This window comes from Chelonus insularis, unplaced genomic scaffold, assembly GCF_013357705.1.
Source record: "Chelonus insularis isolate UGA/USDA-ARS -01 unplaced genomic scaffold, ASM1335770v1 contig_401_pilon, whole genome shotgun sequence".
Taxonomy (NCBI): domain Eukaryota; kingdom Metazoa; phylum Arthropoda; class Insecta; order Hymenoptera; family Braconidae; genus Chelonus; species Chelonus insularis.
Genome location: NW_023276558.1, coordinates 120,342 through 140,189, shown reverse-complemented (window position 1 = coordinate 140,189; position 19,848 = coordinate 120,342). Strand labels below are relative to the sequence as shown.

At 26.4% G+C, this 19,848-nt stretch overlaps 2 protein-coding genes across 4 annotated transcripts; one reads left to right on the top strand and one right to left on the bottom strand.

Moving 5' to 3' along the window:
• Positions 1–105: 105 nt before the first annotated feature.
• Positions 106–2,885, top strand: Fkbp59 (FK506-binding protein 59kD). Of its 3 annotated transcripts, none has more exons than XM_035086475.1 (6): positions 106–262; positions 775–1,114; positions 1,199–1,319; positions 1,427–1,674; positions 1,755–2,261; positions 2,462–2,885. In XM_035086475.1, exons 2-6 carry the CDS (start codon positions 776–778, stop codon positions 2,633–2,635), a joined length of 1,389 nt encoding a protein of 462 aa, XP_034942366.1. In that variant the 5' UTR covers positions 106–262; position 775; the 3' UTR covers positions 2,636–2,885. The 3 variants fall into 3 exon arrangements, with proteins under 3 accessions (XP_034942366.1, XP_034942368.1, XP_034942367.1); XM_035086477.1 differs by having other exon boundaries at positions 2,451–2,605; XM_035086476.1 differs by having other exon boundaries at positions 2,400–2,605.
• A 2,300-nt stretch (positions 2,886–5,185) lies between these two features.
• LOC118068794 (uncharacterized) lies at positions 5,186–16,601 on the bottom strand. The gene is made up of 3 exons (XM_035086468.1): positions 15,892–16,601; positions 6,959–7,491; positions 5,186–5,774 (listed from the first exon to the last, which is right to left on the bottom strand). Exons 1-3 carry the CDS (start codon positions 15,983–15,985, stop codon positions 5,331–5,333), a joined length of 1,071 nt encoding a protein of 356 aa, XP_034942359.1. The 5' UTR covers positions 15,986–16,601; the 3' UTR covers positions 5,186–5,330.
• Positions 16,602–19,848: the final 3,247 nt, after the last annotated feature.

The following is a 19,848-nucleotide window of genomic DNA, read 5'->3' as shown; positions in this document are numbered from 1 at the left end:
GTGTACTTTTGTTCTGCGCATGGCCGTACGGGAGTGAAAGTAAAATTATTGAGTAGAAGGAGATTGCCGGCAAACCTGACTCTTTTGTTGACGAATATAGTCGAATAAAACCGAAGTTTACCCTTTGATTCACGATTATCCACGTTTTTTCAAGAGAAAAATTCTCGAAAGTTCATAATTGCTTTTTGCACCATTCTTAGGTTTACGAAGCCTAGTACACATTCTGAGTTTCTATAAAGAAGCGCTCAATAATCGTAATCAAGTAAGTAATGTGTTTGTTCAATTCTTTTTGAATGAAGTAATGAGTTAATTAGTTTTTATAACATAAAATACATTTTTTATTTAATGTTTTATACATGATCTTGTTGTGAAGCATACACAAATGTTTTATTGAATATTTGCAAGAAAATGTTTAATTATTGTTATTAATATTCATAATGAATATGAAAAGATCATGATTGGAATTATTTAGAATGACATTCTAGAAAGATCATTTGTTATCATAGAAAACTATTTCTAATAGTAGTAATGTGCCGGAGTCTACTCCAAAAATTTCGTTTAACAAGATGAATATTAGATAAAAGTTAATTAAATTTAAAATATCATTGTAATAAATGGTTTCTAAAATAATGACTCCAAAACAATTTTTCAATTTTTTATAGATATTTCTAGAATATTATTCATCATATTATAAATGGATTATTTGGAGTAATTAATTAAAATAATAGTAAATAATGAAATATATAAATAAATCATTGTTTTATTTTGATTCAGAATGGCAACAGGAATTGATATTTCTCCAAAAAATGACGGTGGAGTATTGAAAGAAATCATCAAAGAAGGTACTGGCACGGAAACACCATCGCCAGGATGCAAGGTTAAAGTTCATTACACTGGAACTTTATTGGATGGAACGAAATTTGATTCAAGTAAAGATCATGATTCGCCATTTGAATTCAACTTAGGCCAAGGCAGCGTAATTAAAGCATGGGATATTGGTGTTGCGACTATGAAAAAAGGAGAGGTGGCTATGTTAACTTGTGATGCCAAGTATGCATATGGCAAAGCAGGCTCACCACCAAAAATTCCACCTGATGCTACTCTAAAATTCGAAGTGAGTAATCTATTCTATTTTTATTTTTTATTATTTATTTATCATATTCTAACTAAGAATTTACTTAAATTATTTTTACAATAGATTGAAATGTTGGATTGGACGGGTGAAGATATTAGTCCGAATATGGATGGAAGCATTGAAAGATTCCAAATAGTTCAAGGATCAGGCAGTGATTACCCTAACGATAGCGCATTAGTAAATAGTAAAAAGACATTTTTCATACCTACTCTTAAAACATTCAATTATGTTATAATAATTAATTCACATGGATTTCTGGTAATATCAATTAATATGAAAAAATTTTTTTAGTTCATTTGGTTGGTAAATATAATGATAAAGTCTTTGAAGAACGTGACGTTCAATTCAACATTGGAGAAGGTGAAAATGAAGGAATCATTGAAGGTTTAGAGCATGCTTTAAAGAGATTCAAAGGAAATGAAAAATCTCGACTGAAGATTAAGAGTAAACATGCGTTCAAAAAAACCGGTCATCCAGAATTTGGTATTCCACCTGATGCTGATGTTGAATACATTGTTGAATTGAAAAGTTTTGAGAAAGTAAATATTCTAAATTAAATACTAAAGTCTTTTACGATATTATATTGCTTGCAATCTTAAAAACAATTTTTTGATGGTAGGCTGCAGATACATGGGCTATGGACGAGGCCACAAAAATAGACCAAGCAAAACTGTTTAAAGAGAAGTCAACAAATTACTTCAAAGACGGTAAAACAGCTCTTGCCATAAAAATGGGAAACAAAGTACTTTCATTTTTAGAAACGGGTAGTTTTGACGATAAAGCTAAAGAGGAACGAGATAAAATTTTACTAGCAGGATATTTGAATCTAGCTTTATTTTATCTCAAAAGTAATGAACATTTTGAAGCGAAAAATGTTTGCACTAAAGCTTTAGAAATGGATATTAATAATGAAAAAGCTTTGTTCAGAAGAGGTCAAGCTTTATTGGCATTGTCACTGCCTGAAGAAGCTATAAAGGATTTTGAAAAAATTAAAGAAATCGAACCAAAGAACACAGCGGCAATAAAACAAATTTCAGTTTGTAGCAGTATGATACGAAAAAATCATGAAAAAGACAAAAAATTGTATGCAAACATGTTTGAAAGAATGGCACGAGCTGACAAGCAGGTTGGTAATAATTAATACTCCTCAACGATCAAACAATTTTTTCTGATTATTTTAATGGGTTGGAAAAATCATTTGGTTTGTCTTTTTTCTGTTGTCTAATTTTATTTATTTACTTCACAATCAACTTCATTTCAATAGTTTATCTGTTAAACTATTACACCTTTTTGACTTTGACGGATATATTGTCAGTAATGTCACAGAGAGAAGAAGAGTTGTCACGTCAACAACAACAATCAGATGTTATGCAAGGAACGTTAGGAGAATGGGGACAAGAAGAAAGACCAGGAGGACGAGATGCCACTGCCTTTGAAAAAGAAAATCCAAACATATTAATGTTAAACGCTAATGGTTCGGGTGAATTCAATAACATGTAAATGCAATTTATTTGTTTATTACAAATCACTCTTTACTCTCCACTATTTCTTTACTCCATTTGAGCTTATTCAATCGTTTGATAATACATTTTCTCCTTAAATGTTCATAAACAGTTAAATTGTATAACACTTTACTCTGCCATAGATTTAATGAAGGAGACATTTAATGTGTTTTTCATTTTTTTATAATAAAATTTTACAATAATACTATTGTTGTTAAATCATAGTATAAAAATTTTTTCAAATCATATACAAGTGTCGTAATTTCTATACATTGACCACATTATTTATCATTCCAATAAATTATGTACATGTGCATAATTAATAAAATATGTAATAAATATTTCAACAGTCGAATTTGAAAGAAAACTTGTCTTTTAAAATATCCTTTTTCAAGATAATCATTTTTTTGTTATATTGGTTTTTCTTAAAAGTAAAAGGATACAATTAAAGTACAGTCATCAGCATTATATTTTTTGCCTATAATTCGTTGATGAATATTTTAAAATCTAACAACAACTATAGCCAAAAACTGTACTTTTAATTTCATTTAATTATTAATGAAATTAATGCACTAGAATATTAATTAAAGGAACTGTTAACTCTTATAACTAAGTTATACAATAAACTCCTGCCACATAAGTAATAATATTGTTAAGCCAGACATTGGTCCACATACGAATGTATAATTTATTAATAAATATTACCGGAGGTAAATCGAGAAATAATAAAGCATACTGTAATTGAACCAAGTTGAAAATTCAAAAGAGAAATTATATGGAAACTACTAGTACTTTGTAAAGAGTTGAATAGCTTAAGGCAAACTTCCTGCTATTACAGTCTTCTAGCATATTAGTTCAGGGTAGTCACGACTAGCCAATTACCAGTATACAGCTACTTGTTGAAGTATTATATAATGAATCCTCCGAATAAAAATTTTTTTATGTTTTGGGGTCACAAAAATATTACTGATGTGGTACAGTTAGAGATTGGATGAAATTTAATTTCTTCCTATTGTTTACCTTTACATCATTAGAATATTTTGAATAATTATGGGAAAACATCAGTGCATAGTAATTTAATTCAAATTTATAAATATATTACTAATGGATTGAATTGTTTAATTGAAAAGATAATAATCAATTAATCTACAAAATAATTTGTTAATGAATAAATGTGAGCAGTAAATCATGGCATTGTTAGACTAAATTATTTGCGTTTATAACATATATATATATAACTTTTTTAATTATAAAATCAACTAAAACGCACATAAAGAATAATTAAATAGATTAAACACAAAATAAATTAATTATTAACAGTCGAGTACACGATTTTATTTGATGGTATTGCATTTTTGATCAGTTTTATGCATTTTAATTAAAAATTTATTCTTATTTGCATTTTAAATTTAGTAAAAATGAATTTTTTAATCTTTTTTTTATCTATTATTGTTTGGTTTATTTTACTGATTTCATTATTACTGTAAACCGAAGGATAGAAATCTTTCGCACTAAATTGCAGTATCAAAAATGATCAATTACTGAAATATTTTATCATGTAGCTCTCCACTACTGATACATAAAATCAACAATGGATTATTATTTGAATTATTATTGTAAATTAATTAATTATTCTATTTTTGTTTGCCCATAAGTATGGTGTATTTTTGATTAATTAATATTTTTACGTACAATTTATTCTTTCAACATGCATACGTATGGAATTTAATCACTATTACTTTAATGAGAGCAGCAATATGCAATCTCACGAAAAACACTGTACTAATATCCATAATATCTCTATGTCGTAAATTTATAGTTAAATAATGTCGAACGAGAAAACGAAAAATTAAATATTGTTCGATTGCAAATATAAGTAATGAGCTTTTTATTATTTTTATGATAACCAGATGTATGTGATACTATAAAATAAATGTGTGTTTTCTTTTATACATAGATATGCAAACACTTTAATTGTTATTTTCGTAACGAAAGTTATTTTTAATGATGATTCTGTAAAATTCTAACTGTGATATATCACTAAATGTTTTCTGAATGTTTCTTTACTAGAACAATCTTCTTCTTTTTTCATTTTCTAGTCGTTATATTACTTAATTATTCAGAACTTTAATATTTAAAAAAAAAAAGAAGGTTATTCTTTGTACTCTTTTGGTACAGGAAAAGTGTACATAGAGAAAATCTACAAAACTTAATTAGAAAAGATTGTTTGGACGCTTTTGCTTGGTAAAAATATTTTACATAAATTATACTTGAATAAAAAATAAATTAATTAAAAATTCCCAATCTATTGTAAAACAGTATATTTTGATATGAAAAACAGAATTTTTATATTGTTATCAGTAAAAACTTTTATTTATTAAGATTGAATGTTTTGGTATTAATAATAAAAAATTGGACTAAAAATACTTGATGATTAGAAAAAATATTATTGCTGATACTAAATTTTTTTAGCACTGATTTTGAGCTAAAGATTAATAAATATCAACAAAATTTCTATATTTAATAGCTTTACAATAACGCACTGAATTGAAAAACTGCCTAAAAAATTTTTTTCTATGAAATACATTTAATGAAATATAAAAAATATCAATAAAAATGCATTAATATAATACTATACATTATTTACAGAATAACTGATTTAGATGATGTAGTAGTAGTAGTAATAATAATAACTACAATAACCGAAAGCTTTTAACGAAAAATGTTTCAAAAAGATTAATTAAAGGAAAATTGAATATCAGAATGACTGGAATTGTGATGAAAATGGTTGTAGTTGTGACAGTTGATAGAAGCAGGGAAGAAGCAGAGGAAGAAAGCGTTGTGGTAGTTGGTGCAATAGCATCCGACTGTACGAGTTGCTTCTCATTATTACTGACTGCTTCTGCTGATGCTGCTTGAAGGAGAGAGATGATTATTCTAGCCTCACGAGGTTTAACACTTGTAATTCCTGGTAAACGAGATTGACAAACAAGACTAAGGCTTCCTGTAGCATTAAAGTCATTATGCTCAAGTATTAATGATAATTGAAGGTTTGTCGTTGAAAGAGATGTACTCCCTTCTAAATATGGTATTGTTGTCACATTTGAAAGTAATTTGAATTTTGATGATTTTTTTACCTGAAATCAAACCAAGGATTAATTATTTCTCTTTTATTCTAATTTATGGTAAAGAATGCAAAGTGAAGTTGCTAAATATTCAATAAAATTGTTTTATCTGTTAGATTTATTCGTAAAAAATGAAAAATTCGATATCAATTGGTTGAGATAAATTATTTTGTGATATATTTAATCAATAAAAGATAGATAGCAAAAAGAAAAATACTAGGATTAAAGTTATGTGTGGTTCATATCATTTTCTGGCTGTGAGTTCTCATCAAATGTCTAAAAATTAATCTCAGTCATATAAATCAAGTCCCTCAATAAGCAGAGCTATGAATCATGCGAGAATCATGAATCTACACACTCTGCACTGTAATTGTCGATATAATCTATTTTTCTCGTCTATACTAAGCAATAAATTTTGTTTACCATGAAGAGATATTAAAATCATTACTACCCTTATTTTTGCTATTTATCAAAATTAGTTTGATTGAAATATCTAGGAACATCATGTGGGTAAGATTAAGCTACTGAGATGATTTTAACTAACTGAACTCTATCAAAAAAATCGTCTCAATATAAACTCCATTAAATACATCATTAAAAACTATTTATTATTTTATTTTTGCATGAAAATTAAAAAAGAACATGAAAGTTTTTAAAAATTTACTTGATTGATTGTTTTTATCAATTCTAGGGTATGACTTAATTCAAAGTCTATTTAATTTCTAATCCGGTAATATTAAATTAGTTTCATCCTTGTTCGACATCATGAATTTATTAATTTGTTCGATAACACTAAGTAACACCAACAAAAATGTTTTGATGAAATTAACAAACTTCAGTGAACTTTAAGATGCTGAACAAGAATATTTTAATTAGATTAAATGAAATGTATTGATTTTAGGTAAATGTTAGAGTAGTTGAGGCAATGTTTACTAAAAAAAATTTAAACCACCCTTAATTTCTATAACTGCAGTTATTTATTTACATAAAAAGTTCCAATATCGACACTAAAATGTTATTTTATTTTATATTAAATAAAATTTCCTTAAAAAAATGACTTCAATTTAATACAAATATTAATCGTTTTTTAGCTTGCTGATAAAAGAAGTAAAAATAGTTCATCTCTCAACATTATTTTAAAATCTAGCCTTCATTTATTGATTTACTGTTCCACTTAATTAGAAATAGAGTCTTACCTGTCGACCATTGATGAAAAATGTTAATTGAGCTGGCGGATAAACTGGTGCTGATTTGCAAGTAACAGATAGAGTATCACCGATACTATAATGAGACTTAATGCCTTTGAGAATAGGATCACCATAAGCATGCAATACACCGATTGTAACATTAGCTTCATCATACATTATGTCGAACTTTGGTCCCTCTCCTGATACTTGACATCCGTATGATCCAGTTATATTGACCCATTTCCCTTCATAGTATTGATGAATAACAACGCGTTTATCATTGCTCGCACTCAAGTCAACCCGAATACCATGAACATCAAAAGCATCAACACTTGGTAAGTCACCTGATGCTGTATTCACTGGAGACATGTATCTAAAGAATTCGTTCCCATCTTTGAACCAGTTTACAGAGAATAATCCTTCACCGTCGAGATCGTATCTACATTCTAGTGTTATTTTTTGGTCGTTGGGGTCTACTACTTTTGGTGCTTTGAGCTTGACGTATTTTTTACTTGTCACACCAATACCAGCTTCACAATTACCTGAAATATATAAATATTTTATTATTTATTTGTAACATTACAGAAAGAAAAAGCTTCAAAATTATAGCATAAAACTTTTTATGATTTTTTTAGATACGAAATATTGGCTTAAATATTTTTTGTCACTGAGTTCTTGCCTGGAAGTCTTAGAAGGGTAAAGTAAAAGGGTTTTTTTTAGAATTTTTTTTTTAATCTGAACAGTTTTTTTCATCAGCAGCTAATTTTTCATTTGAGAGCAGATATATATTTAAGAGCTTATAGAAATTGCTCTGGTGAAAAAAGTTGTAAAGTTAATAGGTAATATTAACTCTTCTTCAAAAAAGTTTACTATAAAAACTATTTTTTGATTTACACAGCATTATTCGATTGTTAACTTTGAGTTATTAAACTCAAATAAATTAATTGAAAGATAATTGATGAATAATTTCATAAAAAGTATAAACAAATAATTTAATACTGAGAGTATAAAGTACATAAATATTAGTTTATAAATAATTTCAAACAAAAATACTCTAAAAGATGATATTTTTCATAAATATTTACATCAATAAAATGCAATCATGTTTCTTATAAAATTATATTTAAAAAAAAAACTAGCACGAACACTCTTTAATTTTCCAGGTTATTGTGAAGTAAATTTCCTAAATTTTTTTGTTTTTACCCTCGACTACTTTTTTATGACGTTATATTATTTTTCTTTCTACCAGTAAATTTAATAAAAATGTAATGTGGTAAAGATTTTATTATAATCAAGTACAGTTATGACTCGTTATATTAAATATTTAAACAGTAATTCGTTCATATTACCGGAACCATGTAGATGAGTATTATTTTTTCAGTGATAACTTCTCCTACTATAGTTTTATTATGGTCAATTTACAAGTATTGCTTTCTTAATTGAAGTCATGTGGGTTAAGTGTACGATCGAAGTATATATGAGTTTCATTTTGTAATTTCATGCCAAATGGATAATACTAGTGTTTTCATACTTTAATAACACATAAATGTCACCCATAATAAATTCATCCTTTTATCTCATTTATTTTTATGTTGGAAAATATTTTTATACTTTTGTTAAAGCATTCTATTAAGTTTAATCCGATTGTCATATATTTAGGATTTATAAAATTTTTTTAATGCTTATAAAAAAGTCGAAAAATCTGTAATCAATGCTAACTAAAAATAAAAAATTTTTTTGTCGATTAAAATGTTGCTATAAGTGACCTGAAAATATATTCTTAGAACAATGATGATGAGTTTGACAGGAGCACATTAATAAATAATTTCTTTAATAATCACTAATCAATAATTAATAGCTGGTATTAATAATTCATATTCAATATTAATAATTTATTACACAATGATGGAAAATTTAATATTTAACAATTAGTTGAACTTTATTTTAATAAAAATTTCTTTTTTAAATTAACTTGGTTAATTATATATACATAATTAAATGAAGTGTATCAGAATAATTTAATTTTTGGCTTTATTAAAAATGTATGGTTACACCTAAAGTATTGTAAACAAATATAATTAATATGACACTTGTTAATAATCTAGTTTCTACTTTAATTAGAATATAATTGACTGGTTTAATTAATTTCTGAATTAATCTAGGAATCAATGGGAATGAATAAAATAGGTAATCGATAAGATCTAACAAACTCTATTGAATATGAACAATCGATTGTTAATAAATATTAAAAATTTTCTATAGTTAGTTTTAGAGCAACTTTTTCTATGAGATTCTTTACACATACTCAGTAAATTGTCGTTGTTGAATTACACTAAAGTAAATTCTATCATGAAAGTCCACTATACCACTAAGTAAGACAAGTTTGCTCTAAATAAAATTTTCTATAGAGTGAAACTGGAGCGAAACAGTCTTTTTTAAGAATTTTATCAGTCACTCTACCAATTAGAAAAAAATTCCAAGTTTTATTATATTACATACAACCTAAAGATATGTTTCTCATCATTCATATAATTATGTAAAAAATACTTGTTATTTCATTATTTTAAAAGGCAAGATTTTGAAGAAATGTAGAAAAAGAATTCTACACACTGCATCTCTGCTCAAACATAACGAAAGATCAAGTCAACAGTAATAAATTTTACTTGAAACAATAGCTTTATTCAATCCTCTGTAAGTTAAGTTATAAGATTTTCTCATAATTTAAACTTTCTAAAAGCACACAAGTGGTGAAGGGTTAATGTACTGTGATATAATTCTATACACTATATAGTAATGTTTGTTCATTTATTAATTAATTTGATAGCTTGGTTTTGATCATGAAGGAAAATGGATACTTGTAGAGATATTAATTAGGCAATAATGATGATACCAAGTAAAACGTCACTGTAAGTGTATGTGTATATAATATAATCTCTGTATATATATATGTGTGTATATACATACTTTCTACTCTGGTTGATATAGAAGGCAAGGGTGGAATTGGATAAGTCAAGAATTGAAATTTTTTAACATTTTCTTTTCCTACTGTCTTTCCGTTCTTCCTATTTCAATTTTTTTTTCTATCTACTCTAGTCGAAGATGTGATAAAACTTTCGAACTACATATTTTATAAATTCGATTCCGGCCAGAGAAAAAAGATTTATATAGAAAAAATGTTTGTGAAGAAATAATTATCTGTAAAAAATTTGTATAAAATTCACACCTCAAGAGAATAAAGAAAATCCTTTTATTATAAAAGTGACAATTCTACTTTTATTTAAGACAAGAGAAATTCTTATTTCGAATAAAATATTTTATGTTTTCTACAAAAGCTTTTATACTAAGCTTTATATCAGTATTTACATTACATGTCAATTTGAACATTTTGTTTAGACTGTGAATTAATTATTAAATTTTTCTCTATTTTATTCTTATAAATAAAAAGCCTTAACAATTTTTATTTATTGATAATGACAAATTTAATTTAAAAAATTGAATATTAATATTTTTCTGAGTTATTTTTCTGATAGTAAACAAAATTTTTCTTTCAGTATTTCGTACTCGTGATAGTTAACATCTTGGATATTGATTCAATGTGAATTAGTCTACAGGAAATTGGTCTATAAAATAAATTTTGGACCGAAGCAAAATTGATTTAATTGATTATATGTCTAGAGTCAAGGGTACAATGATTTAAGAAAACAAATTGTTTTTTTTTTATTAGACAGAAACTTCACATACTCCAATCTTCTTATTGCTCTAGATAGATTAGATGTGGAGATAAAACCAGTTTTTGATAGTTTAATTAATTTTTAAAAATGGTTATTGTACAAAATGATTGAAAATTTTACTACGAATTAATTCTATAGCTCAATTTGTTGGAGACCAATTACTCTGGATCAAAATACCAAGTACTAACTTCCGATAGTAATTAAAACTTGTCCAAGAAAATTTTATTAAATTTTAAAGAAATTTTTCAATATCAGATAATTGAAAAAATTAATTTAAAAATGGTTGAATTTGTAGTTGACTTTATTAAAAGTTCATGTCTCTAACCAGAAGTCGAACTTTTCAATAAATTCATCATCTAGATAATTAAAAAAATTGACACTTTATAATTGTTTAACCAGAGAAGTTTTATTTAATAAAAATCGTGATGTTTATTACATAAAAGTGTAAAAGTTTCATGTAATTGTAAAAATGATTTATGATTAATTTTTTCTATTAAATACATCTAACTCACTGACAATAACAAAAGTTTATTGATATCATAAATAAATCTCATTTGTAGCATATGATTTTTGTTAACTATAAAAAAATTTTTTTTCTGCGTATAGGTCACTCTAAAACTTTTAAACATTTTTATAAAATCGATCGTTAGAAATATTTGTCATCAGACAATAAATATGATACATTGGATTTTACAATACAACGACAGCTGCAGCATTTATATACATATGGACTATCAAGCACTAAAAAAAAATGTTCAGAATATTATCGTCCTTCTCTCCCCTTCAACATCACCCACTTGATTTTCTAGAAGTGCCAATCCATAAATACTGATCGTCATTAAACAATCATCCCTATAACACAACATAATAAGCACTCGAGAAATTTTAAACATTAATTTCAGGAAATGTTATTACAAAAAAAGTCTCGACAAAATAAATAATAAAACTTTTTACAAAAGTTTTAATCTCTTAATTAAAAAAGAGTATCTTTACAATACTTTTTTTATGATTATTTTTAATAATTAGACTCCTTCAAAACTATCCTTTTACCATTTTTACATAAATTAATTTGCAATTTTGAATCGTAGAGTGATTTTTTTATTTTTATTATTCGAAAGAATATCAAAGAAAGAGACCATTCTCTACAATCTACTCTCCCTGGACCTTTCTTTACTTATACAACTAACTTGTTTCTCATTAATATTTAAAAAAATGATTAAAGTAAAGCCAATGCTTTCCGAGAGTTTTAAATAAATCAATTAATTTTCCATTTTATTCATCCATCTAAATTATTCTTATTTCACCAAAAAAAACAACATTTTAGTTTTCGTGCAACTGCTAATTTGTACAACTGAGAAAAAGAATAAATACATCATTTCCAGGCTTGTGATAGTTATCATGAAGACTTTATACAATATTATGAGAAAATGTAACAATGGGTGGAGGGTCAAAAAAGTCAAATGATCCGTCGCCAGTTGTTTGTCGTTTATTGTCGTTCTTCTTTAGAAAATACGTATAATAGCCGCACCATCGTACCGTACTCTACGACTTGATATAATGGATGCTAGATGATGTGTGCGTGTGGTGAGTCAATGAAAGAGGGCTAATTAAACGACACGAGACTACTTCGAATGAACGAGGGTACTTATTGCCGTGCAGTCGTCATTTTTATCAAGCTGATTAAACAGTTAATAATTCTAACGAAAAAAAAAAAAAAATTACCAATTATGTTTACTACAATCAAACTATAAATCGTTTAACTAGTCAATTTCGCATGGAAATGACGATAATTAGCGACCAAGTTCCAATAAATTTTATGTTGATTTTTCATTATTTTCCTTTTTTTTTATTCAAAGGAATTTCTTCCCCCCATGAATAAATATTATTTATTGATTTAAGCGAGGGAATTTTTAAAGTGAAGAGAGATAACAATGGGAATGCAATATTTATTTCAAATTGTTATTATCAAGATAAGCATTGGATATCTAAAAAACTTTGTTTTAAATTTATTAGAGAAGCTTATGTGAATTTTAGTTATTATTCATGGGAGAGAGGGTGAAAAATTTCAAGAATTTAACAATAGTAATGATAGTAAAAAAATTTTTTATAATAAATATATTTTTTTTCGCATGAATTATTAGTCGTTGGAATGGTTATATTTTAACAAATTCAGTGTTTTCTGAGTTAATATTACATGAAAGCTGAAGAAGAAAAAGCTGGAGTAAAAAAAATAATACAGCACAATGAGATATGTATTTTTTTCATAAAAAATTTTTTCCGCTGAAAATATTCGTATTTTTATTTTTTCTTTTAAAGATAATATATGCATTTTAGAAATAGAATATTATCTTAAATGTTAATGATCCCAGTAATTTTCAATCAAATATTCTTTTCCCGAGAAATTTGAGTTGTTATTTCGGTCACGGTTTAATAAAACGGACATTTTATCAGAGGGCTCTTTGGGGAATTTCGTCAAATGATCTCTGGGGGATTTTAGATCGTGAACCTTGAAAAAAGATTAGGATATAAATGAAGATTCTCAGTATGTGTGAATAAATAAAAAAAAAAAAAAGAGGAACAAAGTTTTAATGATCATAAAAGCATTTGACAAACAAATGTGAATTTTTTACATTTTTTTTAAAGATCACCATTTTTTAATATAAAAATAATTCAATCCTGTTTTTGTAATTTTTCCATTTATTGTTACATCCACTATCTCAGCAAAAAATTTTGGCTCAATTATTCGAAGACCAGAAAGTTCAAACTCCAGAAGTATGAAGTTTAACTTATCAAGATCCTTTTTTTTTCGCGAAGAGTTACTTAGAAGTTCCATTTTGTTTTTACTAACTATTTAACTTTGAATAATTGGTTTGATTTTATAAATAAATAATTCGAGTGAACAAATAAAACAAAAAAATTCTCTTAATAAACAATATGTATTTACAACCTCAATTTACGTCTCGATAGTGATGGATGGTACTATTATTCATCTATTAATGGATCGTCCTATGTTTGAGTGATCTAAACTATTACCCCACCCCTCAATAGTTTGAAGGAGCTCTCTAGATCGATGTCTAATTTTATGGAAGTTATCAGGTTTGTTAGAAAAAAAATTAATTTATGTAATTTTCAAACATTAATAAATGTCTGAAAATACAACTTTCCTTGCGTCTTATCGGTCAATTAGGACACTTTTTGTGACTTACTTTACGGCGTAAGACAGAGAAAATGTCTTATTCAACAGAATTTAAGACATAAGTTTTTACAGTGATGTAATCTGCGGTAGCCACTAATAACTATCGATTTTTTATTCGATATTTAACTTGTAATTTTTTTGTCATCTTATAGAAAATAAATCTACATCTTCCGAAACATCTTAAATTTCCATTTTAAGGTCCACTTTACAATCTACAGCTTACTTATTCCTAACTTAATATTCTGCTGGGTGATTAGTTATTATTTTTAATTTTTTTTTATTAACGAATCACAACAGCTTCCTTGAAACTCTCTTTTTCTAATTTAAAAAAAAAATATACAACTCATAAATCTTTATTGATACATCATTTTTTTCTGTCTTCATTTTTCTGTTCAGTTTACTAATTAAGTTTTTGATTTAATTCCAAGCATATTAGTTGAAAAATTGTTTCCACTGTATTATGAGAAATAGGATTGTAATAAATGACTATTAAACAACACATAAGTATGCTGTAATTCAATTCATAACTACGTTTGTAATAATGTTCTTTTCAACAAAGCTTTTAATGTCACTCACTTTCTATTTAAGAATGCATATACACTCGAGTATGCTATGAATGTATAAAATAATAATAATAATTATAATTGTAATACTGGTGATAATAACAACAACAATAATACTAATAATAGTATGAATAAAAAAGTACTAAAATGTTATACAGCTAATTTACAATGATGACTCCTCTTTTCGAAGTAGTTGAAATAGTAGTTAGTGGTGGGCTTATTATGAGAGCCACGTTACATACTTGGAGCATATGTGTACTGAAACGTACTTATACTGTAGCAATGTCAATTAAATAATGACAGTCAGAGCATGACAACAATGATTGAGTGGAACATGTAGTCTATTGTTTCTCATTCCACTCATAGCCACATGCTAATGAACAATATATGTACATGAATCTGGGTACTTCTGTAGTTGTAGGACTAGCAATTACGTTTTCCCTAGAAATTCTACAGACTAAGAGCGGAACTACGGAAGAAAGATTTTACATTAAAATTAGTATACAGTACTGATAGCTATAGGAAAGATAAAAGGTGACTAAAAGTGAAAAAAAAACTGATCATAAAAGCGTCAGATAAAAGTGATGCCTTTTTTTTGCACTGCTCTTACTGTACTGTAACTATATGAATGAATCACTGGTTTTTTAGTGGTTATTACGATTTGTTAACTACGTGAGTAATTAAAAATATTGTAGAGAAAATTATTGAATTTTTTCGCGGAATATAAAATCTTTTATGTGAATGTGGAAAATATTTTTTTGTGATAAATCAATCTATTGTTTTACTGAATTTATCATTTCATTTTAAATTGAAATTATTTCTTGTTGAATAAATTATTTCAAATATAGCACAGATACTTTTTTAGCACATGTACTTGTCTGGTAAGTAAAGCTGTAAATTAAAAAAAAAAAAAGTATCAATGCAATGAGAATTTTATTTATTTTTTTCTTTTTTCTTCAAGATTTGTTAAATAAAATATTGGCAATTTCGTTGATAAGTTGAGGATTGTAAAATATTTTTTACAAGCGATTTGATTGGACTTAATCTTTTATTTTTTGATTAAAATTTTTAACAAAGAATTACCTTGTATCTAATCCCTTCAACTAAAAAAAAAATATATATGTATATAAAGAATTTAGAGTTTTAGTAACAAGTATTGAAAAAATTTCAAACAAATATCAACGACACGGATTGGAAGGATTAACGTACAAGAAAAAATATTGGAAGGATTAGGATTATTTATACTTAAAAAACTTGAAATAACAGTAAAAATAACTTTTTTTTTATAACATATCATTTATATTTAAATTTCAAGTTCAATTCAAAACTGATAATAATAATAACCGTCCTCATCGATATTATTTTATTTTTATAAAAAAAAAAATGTGCATAAAAATTCTCGAATATAACGTAACAAAACTACATTCAAATGATTCATCTTATAATCCTTACCTGAAGGTGTCCAAGCTCCGAGAATAAGTACTAGGATAAGTAGTAAAAGATACATTCTAGTCAGACGAAAATTCCCGCAGAAAAATCCAACCATAATTTTGTCTACGTTAAATAGATTTATCCTTACAATTTTCCCTTCTTATACGTTCCTCATATCCATTATTTAAAAAGCAATCACTTTTCCAATTTAAATAATAAACTGCCAAAACATCCTCCAATCATCTTCTCTAAAAATTCGTTGTCCTCTAGATCCTTTTAAAATCACACTTCTCAAATATTAAAATTATTTTAAATAATTTTATTATTAATTTTTTTGTAGTTTTTTTGCCAATTTTTGCCACATTAACATTTCAAATAAAAATTAACACAACCAATTTTAATGTCGAATTATTTTCTTCTCCAACTATCATATCACTTGTTGATTTAATAATCCGAATAAATCCATCAGCACTATTCTCGTAAATAAATAAAACTTAATTCCTCAAACTCCGAAACAATTCGCGCAAATTTTCAAATTTGCAAAACATTTTAGAACGAATAAAATGTCGCTTACAGCTTTGAATAATAATTTTGTAAACAAGATAACTCAGATAGCACACGTAGATTTCAAAGCTAAAATTTGTGTTTGGTCCAGGCGCCTAGCAGTTGACAGAATACAAAAACCATACAACAGCAATAACAGTAGCAGTAAGAGTAACAGTCGCGGAGACGTAAAGTACACAAATGTGCCCACTTGCAGTGGATATGACAGGGCGCGCTACAATATGCGCATGCTTGAGTAACCACTTCTACTGGCAACACATTCATACCCCATACAAATGTGGATGAAGAAAACTTGATGCCATGGTGTAAGTAAAACAACGACTACAGTTACATTGTGCACCGGTTATACATTTATGATCTCGAAAAATAAAAAGGATAATCGGAGAATAATAGAATATTCTTATAAAAAAGATATTGCTATTTTTATTATTGTTGTATTGTTGGTATCCGCAATTTAGTTATGCCAAGTGGATTGCCAATTAAAATAAATGTTTTTCCTCTCTCTCTTTCTCTCTCTTTTTTTGCATCCACAGTGAAGATCTTTTGTTTTTTATTGTTGAAACCGGAATGAGATAAATATGTAAGAGAGATGTTTAATCATTAATGAGGATTTAATTTAATTAATTAGTAAGCTTATTAAGTGAGCAGAGTTAAGTTGCAGACAATGGTTGATTAGGGTAAACAGACCAATAGATAATGAATAGTTAAGAGTAATATATGGAGTAAAATAGAGGTCAAATGAGACAATTTACTAGAGATTTGTTGGTTTAATAAATATAAATAAAAATGAAAATTATGTTGTAAATTAATGGAAAAATTGTCAAATATTTTTTAAAAGCTTTCGCGACGTGATAAATTATTTTGAAGAGTACTGGTATTATCGCTTTATATGAATGAAATGTTTTTTTTTGGGAAAAAAATATTTCTTCATTAGCTTATTTGCCCTAATTCAGTTACAATGAGATATAGAATTTGGGAAATGAATTCGGATGGGGATTAAAAGGTAAGTTGGATTTATTCTTTTTTTTTCACTATCGGTGTATTGTAATTGAAAAAAATAGTAGAGACTTATATAAAAAAATTTTTTTAATAAAAAAAAAAATGTGTAAAACATGTGGAAAAAAAGTTGATTTGTTTATTCGCTGTTGTTTATTTTCGGTTTGCTTGTTATTAAATGTAAATCTTGACCATTTTTTATAGTTGACTTTTGAAACAAATATTTTGATAAACATAACATTTATAATTCAATCAATTATTATCGGGCAAAAGGTTTTTATATTACAACAGAAAATTTGAAAATGCTTGAATCTAATTGTTAATTATTTGTTATTTTGTAATTTGTATATTGTGATAATATTTGTTACTAATGTCTAAATATTGGATATAACATTTTTGATATAATTAATATCGATTTGATAATTGCAAGAGTCATTAAAAGAATTGAAATTCATAGAGAAATAGCACCAACAAAATAATGGTTCTATATAAATTTAGAGTAAAATAGTTAATTGTTAATTAATTTAACTTGGAATGATTTTTTTCAGTTAAACGACGTTATTTAGATTCAAAAAAAAAAATATTAATAACAATTTTCAAATAATTGTTTAATGTTAAAATGAAACATACCGCGAAATGCCAGCTAAATGTGTTAAAAAAAAAAAACAATATAGAAAATCAAACATGATAAAATAATTGAGAGAGTATTTGAATTAAATGGGAACATTGCATTTAAAGTAAAAAAAATATTATTATATAACTTATGGTTTCTCTTTTGCAAAGGGAATTTTTTTATCAGAATTAATGAATGATTTGTTCGTCTGCTCGTGGACGTTCATTTATTGGTTTGGTTACCCTATGTTAGTAGAGCGTACGAAATACGTTTGACATGAATGTAATTCACACACTTACTCAGCTGCATACACTTGCATTTACTTACTTTATATAAAACAGAGGTTAATGTAAGTAACGTCTGAAAGTAATAGAGTTTTTTTTTTTAGAAAAACAAAAAACAACGCATTGGATAAATAAAGACGTTGATGGAAAAAAATGCTTAAAGTGATACTCAATTATTTATTGATGATAAAACACGAACCTTAGATAAAAACTTCCATCGTAGATAGGTGTTTTTTTTTTATTTTTGCTTGTGAAAAATATATTTTTTTTTGTATTTATATCCCTTTCTGGCCAGGTATAGTCATCTTGAGTAACTGTAGATCCAAAGAGAGTAACCTTAAACCCTTTTATAAACAAATTTTGCTATCTTCAATATTCATTTTTTTTTATTCCCTAGTTTGCACTTAAAAATAATATTTCTTATCAACAATATTCTTTTGCAATCATAACAAATAAAGATTTATTTTTCAATAAGCTTTCTTGTTTCAATTAAATTAATGAAAAGAAATAATTAATTTTAAAAAAAGTTATTGAGATTATAATAAACATATCGATGCTATCTTAGGAATCACCCTAACAGTTATTTTATTTCTAATTAAAAGTTAAAAAAATATAATAATCGTATGACTAATCGTTGACTCATCATCACTGTCAATTTACATTAAGTGAGTTGAAGAATGTTATGTCGACATACTAAAATGCATTATTTTCTGTTTTCCCAATCCAAATCCATTCCAATCATTTTTTTTCCACGCTTTCAAGTGCGTTCGATGTATGTAAATGGTCAAAAACACGTGATAGCGTATTTAAAATAACACATTTCAAAAACGATGGTTCTACAGTAATTGAAAAGCTGAAAGTGTCTTTTTCAAATACTCGATTAAATTTTCCCCTAAAAATACCTCTGAACCGCTAATTTGAATTTTAAAATTATTTTCAAAGTCATTTCTATTTATTCCGACTTATTAAACATTTTTTTTTCAATTTTTACTTGTTTTATCTATAATTTTTACGATCACTCACACTTTGATGTTTATTTGACTGATATTTTCTTTTTTTTTCTCCTTTTCACATTCATGTCACTGTCAAAATATTTAAATCGTCCTCAGATATTCGTAAATTTACTGAAAATATTTTTAATAAATTTTTTCTTCTTTAGAATAAAAAAAATTCTTACTCTATTTTATTTGTCAAGTTTATAAATTTTTCGGTATCTTACTATGTTACTTCATCTCAGCTACCCTACAAACTCTAGATATTTGAAGTCACATAGTAAATATTTCATCGTATGGTTCATGATTATTGTAAGAAAAACTACATCTTTAATATGTGTATTGTTATGCTGAATGAGTCTGCATGTTTTCAGACGTAAAATAATGTAGCACAATCTAACCTAGAGCATCTAAATCACATTAAGCAATTTTTTTTTGGGTCACAAAAGATGTTGGTTAGAGTAACCTTCAGTTTCATGTTGCTCTAAACCATCTACAGATAATAAGTTTTTTTTTTATTCCATGCACA

What these genes read in the sequence shown, in the direction of transcription:
- LOC118068794 (XM_035086468.1), bottom strand. Translation starts at nt 15,985, where the DNA reads ATGGTTGGATTTTTCTGCGGGAATTTTCGTCTGACTAGAATGTATCTT. An exon ending in CGGAGCTTGGACACCTTCAG is followed by an intron (nt 7,492 to 15,891) that starts GTAAGGATTATA and finishes TATATATTTCAG; the next exon opens with GTAATTGTGAAGCTGGTATT. An exon ending in TTTTCATCAATGGTCGACAG is followed by an intron (nt 5,775 to 6,958) that starts GTAAGACTCTAT and finishes GTTTGATTTCAG; the next exon opens with GTAAAAAAATCATCAAAATT.
- Fkbp59 (XM_035086475.1), top strand. Translation starts at nt 776, where the DNA reads ATGGCAACAGGAATTGATATTTCTCCAAAAAATGACGGTGGAGTATTG. An exon ending in CGATAGCGCATTAGTAAATA is followed by an intron (nt 1,320 to 1,426) that starts GTAAAAAGACAT and finishes AAATTTTTTTAG; the next exon opens with TTCATTTGGTTGGTAAATAT. An exon ending in TGGCACGAGCTGACAAGCAG is followed by an intron (nt 2,262 to 2,461) that starts GTTGGTAATAAT and finishes GTAATGTCACAG; the next exon opens with AGAGAAGAAGAGTTGTCACG.